The sequence below is a fragment of the Nematolebias whitei genome, chromosome 23 (assembly GCF_014905685.2).
Source record: "Nematolebias whitei isolate Nwh7 chromosome 23, NemWhi1, whole genome shotgun sequence".
In the NCBI taxonomy this organism is placed as follows: domain Eukaryota; kingdom Metazoa; phylum Chordata; class Actinopteri; order Cyprinodontiformes; family Rivulidae; genus Nematolebias; species Nematolebias whitei.
The window spans coordinates 16,616,760-16,625,907 of record NC_056520.1 but is presented as its reverse complement, the minus strand read 5'-3'; the positions used below and the strand labels follow the sequence as shown (position 1 = coordinate 16,625,907).

Here is a 9,148-nt window from a genome sequence, read left to right as displayed (position 1 = left end):
ATATATATATATATATATATATAAACTGTCACTCTCCACATTTATAACTGTGAAAACAGTTTTCAAATTTTGACACGGTACAACTAAGAACATAAATATCTTTCTTTGAAATTTTATGTTGTAAAGTGGAAAGAAAATTATACATGATTTGAAGGTTTGTAATTTTTTTATAAATTGAAAACTATTTTGAGCACAAATGTTCAGCCCCCTTAAATCAGAGAGTAACTTCTAGTCTTCATAAGTTTCCTGATGATTGCTAATGGCATAATAGTCAGCCTGTGTGTCATCTAATCACAGAAACCAACTATTTTCACCGACCTGAGGCTGTCACTAGCTGCTGTATTTGTATTTGACATTAGTTTACACACGGGTGGACTCCATAGCCATTTGTAATCATTAAAGCTATTTCTGAAGGAATATTGGTTACAGAAAAGGGAGCCGATTACTCTTACACACCACACTTTTCAGTATCATTTGTAAATACAGTACTACTAGTACTAGTACTACTACTACTACTACTACTAATAATAATAATAATAATAATAATAATAATAATAATAATAATAATAATAATGTGTTACATTATGTATAATTTCATTTCCACTAGTAAGTGTGTACTTGTGTTGGTCTCTCAAAGAACATTACAATGAAATTGTTTTTGGTTGTAATGTGACAAAATATACAATGACTCAAAGCGTATTAATTTTTTTCAGAGGCATAACGTAATATTTAGATTTTACAACTCTGACCTGGTGTAAAATCTGATGTCTTCTGGTGACGTAGAAAAACGTTCCAGTCCAAACGGCTTTTGAAGACTACAGGATCGGAGCTGCTCTTTCAGTTGCTCAATTTCTCTCAGCATGCTGTGATATTGCTCCCGGTCAACACACACGGTTCTGCTGGCGCCGTAGTCATGGTCCACGACCATAGGTACCATGACGGGTGGTTCATTGTCCTCAATTGGATCCGCCGAATCAGGTTCTGGATTAGATGGTCGACAACGGCGCTCCCAAACACCTGCTCGTGTCTTCCTGCTGTATTTGTTCCACTCAAATAATGATGGAACGGACCCAGCTGCTAAAATTCGTCTTCCCTTTTCTGTAGTAATTACTTCATTCTCCAGGAAATGTCGGCTACATACCTTGGTGTGAGGAGTTACCGTAAATCCCTCTCTTCTGATTTTTTGCAGCCAGCACAAACGAAGGCTTGTCTCCTTAGGGAAACGGTGAAAGCTCAAACGGCTATTATAGCGACCTGAAGACGAGCAAAGCGGCACACAACAGTGCTCCTTAGACCCAAACACCGTCGGCTGAAATCTAAAGCTGCCACGCACGTTATATTTTTGTTTATTTGACGCAGCAACACTCATTTTAGTTGTTTATCTCTGGGATGACAGGATACAGGAATTAAACCGGAAACTGGAATGCCGACATCCGGTCAAAGCGGAAGTGATTCAGGACGCATGTGCACAGAGCCTATTAGGCTGAAAAAAGTTGAAATGAGTGCAAAAACAAGTGGAATTAGCTGAAAAATCCTTAATTAGCATAAAACAGCTAAATAGTAGCTGAAATAGCAGAAAAAGCTGAAACGCAGAAATAAGCTGAAAGGAACATAACAAGCTGAAATTAGCAGAAAGAAGTTAGAAGGATCACAAAAATGTAAAAAGAACCTGAAAGGAACACAAAACATCTGAAAAAAAAAACAGCTGAAATTAGCTGAAAAAAGACTAAATTTGCATGAGGAAGCTGAAAGAAGCTGAAGCAAAACAAAATGTGAAAGGAGCAGTAAAAGGTTGTAAACACATCTAACAATATGACGGATGTAAAATGAGCTCAATTCATTTTCTATGAGGACAAAAAGTGGCAGAAAAGGCTAAATAGTTCAAAAAGCTAAAGTTGCACCAGTACCAACAGTCACAGCATCTTTCTCCCGAACAAGCTGAACATTTTGATAGATGATTTGTTGAAATAGCACAAAATGTGTGGAACAAGAAAAATGCCAAAAAACGTTCGGAAGAAAACTGGATCACAATAGTGTGAATGATTTATAAACATTCACACTATTATTAATACCTGAATTATTCTGATGATCTCTCGCGCTCCAAGCACCTCTGGGTTGAACTGGATGTGGGCTTTTTTGGTTGCCAAGGCGATGGACGCTGAAAGGATTCCTTTAGTTGTGGTGAGCTTGGTCTCGATGTTGTGCACACAGGACGCGCACGTCATGCCTGACACCAACAGGTTCAGCTCTCCTCGCGTCACTGCGTTATCCTCCATCAGTTTAGCACCAAAGCCTAAATCCTGGATGAGCTGAGTGACAGCAGCAGCGTTCAGGACCGCCGGGTCGTACTTCACCTCTGCTTTCCCAGCCATCAGTGACACCAACACCGAGGTGACTCCTGCACGTTGAAGCCACATCGCGGGTCAGTCGGTAAGTAACAGTCAAGAAGACCGGAGCTGCTTCCCTAACACTCACCCTTGTGTTTGAGCATGTGTCTCTCGATGTTGGCCACGCAGGAGGCGCAGGTCATCCCCGTCACACTAATAAAACATTTCTGGACTTTGGCTTCAGGAGAGTTGAGGCGGCAGCCTGCAGAGGTTACCTGTGATCCAGAACCGTTGCTGGTTACAGCTCTGCTGGACGACGGCGGGTCGGGAGGTTTGTGGTTTTCCTGACTCTGGATGCTCGGATCAGACTCTGACAGGGGAAGGAACAAAGTGCATCTAAACCACCACAGAGCTTAAAAACTAAATGCGTACCTGAAGCAGTATTTATTTTACCTGGATATATTTATATCCCGCCAAAGCTGATCACGTTAACCTTCAGAGTCAAACCAGTTTAAGATGGCCACCACAGCTGTGTGACCAACAAAGCAATGGCTGTAACTGAGTTTTATTTACAGGTATTGTTCTTACTGTGTGGTAGTACAACGCCGTCCTTTCTCATCAAAACTTGTTCTTAGTCTAAAACTCTGGGGAGAAAGGCAGCGGGTGATAGGCCTTTATTTTGAAAGAGTTACAAGTGGTACGCCACTGAGGGATCTGAATAGTGGATTTCAGTGTTTCCCCTACAATTATCCAAGGAGGGAGCCCCGCCCTGTCAACAGAACCGAGCGCCCTGCCTACCAAACTGTTCCCCCGGTCGACAACTGATGGAACTACAGCTGTAGTGCTATGGTAACAGTGCAATACAGATGTGTTAGCTAAAAAGCTACAGAGGTAGCACTCTACTTCCCTCATGCTGAGGTTTCCTTCAACACCCCCACCCCCCCAACAGGGCTTAATTTGTAAACAGATTGATGCTGGAACACAAATGGCAGGTGGGCCAGCTGGGGGTCCTACCCCAAAAATGTTTTAATAAAGTAGATAAAATGTTCTGCATTTTGGTGTATTTTAGCGGGTTGTTAAACATTACGTTTACGTACATTTGTAAACACTCCGCTTCTGTCAATCCTACCCCACCTTCCCCTTACTTGATGGAAGAGCTGTCATTTCTAACCCAAACCCGGAGCCCCGGCCCCACCCGACCTGGATTCGGACCGGGCCGGGACATTATAATGTGCGGGTTGGGTCGGTGTCTGGCTTTTTATTGCGTCAGGCAAGTGCGCCGCCGCCGATTCAATTATATGCAAACATGGCTTGCCATACTATCACCAGACGCACGCGGCCATTTCACCGTGCGCTGACCCTCTGGTTGAAAGAGGCAAAAAGTTCAGTTAAGCTTCAGATGGACTACTGTCAGAGATCCATCAGCCCAAATGGACGTTCATTCAGCCGCTGCACTCAGCGGACACGCGCGGCCGACGACCCAAACAGGTGAGATCACAAAATATCCAACATGTCCGAGCAGGATGCAGGCAGAAGCAGGGGAAGCACTTTGATGGCTCCTCGGCTCCAATCATTTGCCCCCTTTACTCAGCCGCGCATCCGCCAACAGTTAATAAGAGTCAGTGGTGTAAGCAGTCAAAGCTTAATTTAAACTTTCTGGGGTTTTCAGGTTCAGACCAGTAATTACTTTTAATTCGTCGGATCGGGTGTGGTTGGGAGATGATGGCTGTGGGCTGGGTCGGGTCAGATTTTTTTTAATCCGAGTGCAACTCTACTTGACAGTTCCGAGCCGACTCTTCTCCGCTGAATTCACTGTCCAACTCCACATGAGAAACGTCCAGGCGTCTCCACCGTCTGTTCAGGCGGCTGCCTGGTTAGCTCGGCACTCACCCCCACCACTTTCAGGAGCGGAAGTTTTTTTAAGTGTAGAGGTGGAAATGCTTACTTGAAGCTTGTATGTGATATTAAGAAGCTCGTAAGTGGTTGTTGTGTTTAAAATGAGTGTTTATGTAAATATTTTCAGTTTACATATCCAATAGGTTTTATTTGTTCAAGACAGTCATATTTGTTCATAATTTTATTTTTAGTAAGCCTGAGAGTTACCGGATCCAAGCAAACAGTTACTGGAACTTACCCTATCAAAATAAGAGTTCCCGGATCTTGTTCCGGCAGGATCCAGCTCAAATTAAGCACTGTCCCCACTCCACCCCACCCCTAACAACCATCTTGTATATAAATAAAAACACACAACAATTAAAGTTGAAATGACAACTAAATTAAGTTAAAACCATTTTGGTTGAACTTTTTTTAAATGATGTGTGCAATTCTCACGTGATATTACAAGATCCGTTAGTGCTCGTAGTACGTGATGAGGAGGGATCTCAGCTACTACCACACCAAATTTTAGCTCAATATCTGTAACACTGGCTGAATTAGAGGCACTTTGGGGGGGGTTCTCAGATCAAGTGGTTGTGGCGGCCATCTTGAACTGAGTTGACTCCAAACGTTTATCAGTTGTAATTAAATTTGTCTACTAAGTTCAAGAGATATTTTGCTAACAAACAGGGTTAATAGTAAATGTTTACAAACGGATCTTGTGTGATCAGTTAGCTCTTGAAGTATAGGGTGGGGATTATGCTCAGCTACTACCACACTAAACTTTAGCTCAGTAGCCATTTGTGCTTCCTAAGGTCCAATAGCTGATCAGATGTTTTTATTGATCGCACATAGAAACACTGAGCTCACCTTCATGTCTCGTACCTTTAAGCGATGCGTCGAAGCCCATTTCCTCGATAAGAGCTCGAAGCTGCTCCGGTTCTGTCAGGCTGGGGTCAAAGTTTATTTCTCCTTTTTTCTCCTTCAGTGACACGGTTATGGACTTCACCCCGATGACCTCAGAGATCCTGCCTTCTATGGACTGAACACAAGAACTACAGGTCATCCCTCCGATCCAAACAGTGACCGTCCGGATGGGCTCGTATAAAAAGTCCCCCTGCCAGCAGCTTAAATCCCCCCCGGCGGCGTCCTCAGGTGATAAAGCAGCATCGAACCCCATGTCCTGGATCTTGTCTTTCAGTTCCTGTTGCGTAATAATTAACGGTTGGTGTACGATCACGGCTACACCGTCCTGAAGAGACACCTGGATCTGTGAGACCCCTGGTAAACCTCCGATCCGACCCTCGATGGACTGCACGCAGGACTGGCAGCGCATGCCGTCCACCTTGACCCGCGCTGCCGCTTCAACGCTGCACCGAAGGGTCCGCAGCTGCAGGGCGATCTCCGTGTCTGTAGTGGCCGAGGCGTCATAGTCCACCTGCAGCAAACCCTCAGGCACGGACCAGACGACGGCCAGAACTCCATTCAGGCGGCTGAGCGTGGCTTCCACAGCTCGGGGCTCGGCGGCGAGTCTCCGGAGCCTGAAAGTGGTTCTGGAGGGAGGTTTGGGCGGCGGGTGGAGCTCACTCTGGCTGCCGTACTCGTAGGCCAAGTTATCGAAGCCTCGCTGCTCAACGTCAGGACGGTTCCTCTGGAGAAATAAGAGCGTCAGGTGTCAACATTTATCATCTTCATGGGACTAAGTCAACCAGTCAGCAACTGAGATTTATCCATGAGAATAAAATCCTTTTATAAGTAAATTAAAATTAATATGGGAAGTTGCATTATTGGAAATTTGTAATATAAAATCTCAGACTTCTGTCAACATATCTGAAGATTTACATCCACTTCTCGTGGCTGATGAAAATAATCTCATAAGTGCAAACTTTTTATAAACTTTTTATGTATTAATAAAGTGAACATTTCTGATTTCACGCAATTATTTTTTATTTCAAAATATCCCAAATATAAGAATAATAAATCACATCCTATTTAGGAATAAACAACTTTTCCAGAATTAAATCTTGGTAGGTTTTTAACTTTTTCCAGAAACACTAAGCACTAAATAACATCATAACTAGAGAAATTGTATTTCCTGTGAAAATGCAGTGTGAATGCTTATTGCTGAAATTAGCTAAAACGTGCTGAATTGTAGCTGAAATAAAACAACAAGCTTCAATTAACAGAAGAAAGCAGAAAAAAACACATTTGATGAATTAGGTTTAAATAAATGGAAATGAGCACAAAAAGTAGGAAATTAGCTTAAAAAAGCTGAAATTAGCAAAAAAGAATATAGCTGAAACGTAGCTGAAAAGGCAGAAAGAAGCTTAAGCTACCAGAAGGAAGTGGAAAGAGCTGAAATGAGCTCAAAAATATGGAATTGGCTGAAGAAGCTAAAATTTGGATAAAAACAGCTAAATAGTAGCTGAAATTTAAAAAATGCTGAAACTAGCTGAAAAAGCTGAAAACTAGCCTAACAAGCTGAAATGAGCAGAATTAAGTTAATTAGGTTGAGAGTAGCAGGAATTACCCAGAAAAACTTGAATTTATCTGAAAACAGCTGAAATTAGCTAAAAATTTTCAAAAAACGTAGCTGAAAAGTAGAACAAGCTTAAATTAGCAGAAGAAATCAGAAAGAACATGTTTGCTCAATTGGGCTGAAAGAAGCAGAAATTAGCACAAAAAGTAGAAATTATCTGAAAAAGCAGAAATGAGCGCTGAAAAGTAGCTAAATACACAGAAAGAAGCTGAAATTACATGAGGTAACTGGAGAGAGCATGGTTTGCTGAATTAGGCTGAAAAGTTTGGAATGAGCTGAAAAAGCTTAAATTAGCATAAAAACAGTTTTATAGTAGCTGAAATAGAAAAAAGCTGAAACTTTCAGAAATAAGCTGAAAGGAGCATAACAGGCTGAAATTAGAAAGAAGTTAGAAGAAGCACAAAAATGTTTTAGTTGGCAGAAAGATACTGAACGGAGCACAAAACAGCTGAAAAAAAGAAACGCTGAAATAAGCTGAAAATAGATTTTTTTTTTTTTTTTTGCACAAGGAAGCTGAAAGAAGCTGAAGCAGAACAAAATGTGAAAGGAGCAGTAAAAGGTTGTAAACAGATGACAAAGTTCATGCTCAATTATCCAGGTACCAAATGTTTCCAGTTTACAGGAACTCCTCTTACTGATGAAGCCCTCCGGATAGAGGGCGAAACGTCTCTATAAAAAAGAAACTGTCCAGATGACCCGACTGAGAATAATTGGTTTGTAAACAGATCTAAAGATTTGAAGGTTGTAAAATGAGCTCAATTCATTTTCTATGAGAAAAAGAAGTGGCAGAAAAGGCTAAATATTTCAAAAAGCTAAAGTTGCACTAATACCAAAAGTCACAGCAGGATTGTCCCTAAAGAGCTGAACATTTTGATTTATGATTTGTTGAAATAGTTTGAAGACTGCGGGACGAGAAACGTGCTGAAAAACGTACAGAAGAAAAATGGATCACAATAGTGTGAATGTTTCATAAACGTTCACACTATTAAAATTTCTTTATCATTTCTCTTCATGCCAAAATGATTTTAGAATTACAAAGTAATTTTCGTAGATTTATGATTTAAAATTCTCCGAAGAAAAATATGTGACTTAATATTATTTCGGTGTTTTTAAGCCATTTTCATAAGTTTCGTTTTAACAATATGAGAACATGTAATTATGAAAAATAATCCAAGCTTTCTTTTATTATGAAAGTGCTTCTATCTCAATTCTAGATGTCAGGACACGTCACATTAGATATTAAATCGTTTACATTTTAATATATGAAAAATTAAGAGTATGGCTGCGATATCATAAAATTATAATGTAATTTATGAAAAAATATCACAAATCCACAACTTTAAGTTTAGTTTTAGTACAATTGTTATACATGCATAAAATATGAAATCATATTCTCACCTTTTGTTAATTAAAACATTTGTTTGAGTTAGGAATTACTTTTTTATCCCCTCTAAAAATATGTATTCACAATATCTTCACAGGTCCTAAATTATCTTCAAATTTACGCTACTACATCCATTTTAACTCATTTAGTAAAAAACAAGAGTGTCTACTTTACATGGTCTTGCTTTGAATATTTCCTACTTTTGTTTAAAATGTGTTTGAAATTAAAATTAGATTATAACATAAAACCTAAACTCAAAATCCAGTTGGGTTTTGTTGTTGGTCTTTCAATCTTTTTTTAAACTGTTCGTCTTTTTGTTTATGCCGAGATATGAAGAGTTGAAATCCATCTTTAAAGATACACTTTGAGCAATCTGTTTAAACAACCATCTAAACCAGATCAGAACCAGTACCAGTGGATTAATTACAGGTTTTGTTCTCATGTCAGATTCATCTGAACCAGTGTGAAGCCTAAAACCATGTGATCGGTGCTTCAGTTAATCCTCGCAGCGTGACTCGGATCAAAGGAACTTTAACTACGGAGCCACCCAAGTGCCAACTGTACCCAAAAAAGCTGCATAATCAAAGTTCATGCTCAATAATCCAGGAAAAAAAATCCAACAAAATTCAGTGAGGTCATCTGGACGGTTTCTTTTTTTGTTGAGACGTTTCATCCTTCGTCCAAAGGACTTCATCAAAGCAGTCGACAAAAGAAACCATCCAGATGACCTGAATGAAATTTGTTGGATTTTTTTTACCTGGATTATTTAGAATGAACTTTGATGCTTTGAACCACTTTGGCTATGGCTGCCTCAGAGGAGTCGACAGGGGAGAGGGCGGGGCCCCACAAACCATCTTGTCACCAGTAAACTGGTTGGTCCACTATGTGCGTGTGCTGCTTGTGGGACTGAGTTCAATGTTTTCCCTACCATAAAATAAGCGGGATGCCCCGCCCCGTTAACAGAACCGAGTGCCCCGCATGCCGAACCGAACTACTCCTACAACCCCCCCCCCCCCCCCCCCC

General features: G+C 40.7%; 1 protein-coding gene across 1 annotated transcript in view; it reads right to left on the bottom strand.

The window, feature by feature from the left end:
• atp7b (ATPase copper transporting beta) overlaps positions 1-9,148 on the bottom strand; it is a 37,820-nt gene that overhangs the window by 19,224 nt on the left and 9,448 nt on the right. The window contains exons 2-4 of the mRNA XM_037696491.1: positions 5,088-5,853; positions 2,476-2,697; positions 2,073-2,398 (exon numbers count right to left, since the gene is read on the bottom strand). Of these exons, the coding sequence (XP_037552419.1) occupies positions 2,073-2,398; positions 2,476-2,697; positions 5,088-5,853 (1,314 nt within the window). The remainder of the gene's footprint in view (positions 1-2,072; positions 2,399-2,475; positions 2,698-5,087; positions 5,854-9,148) is intronic.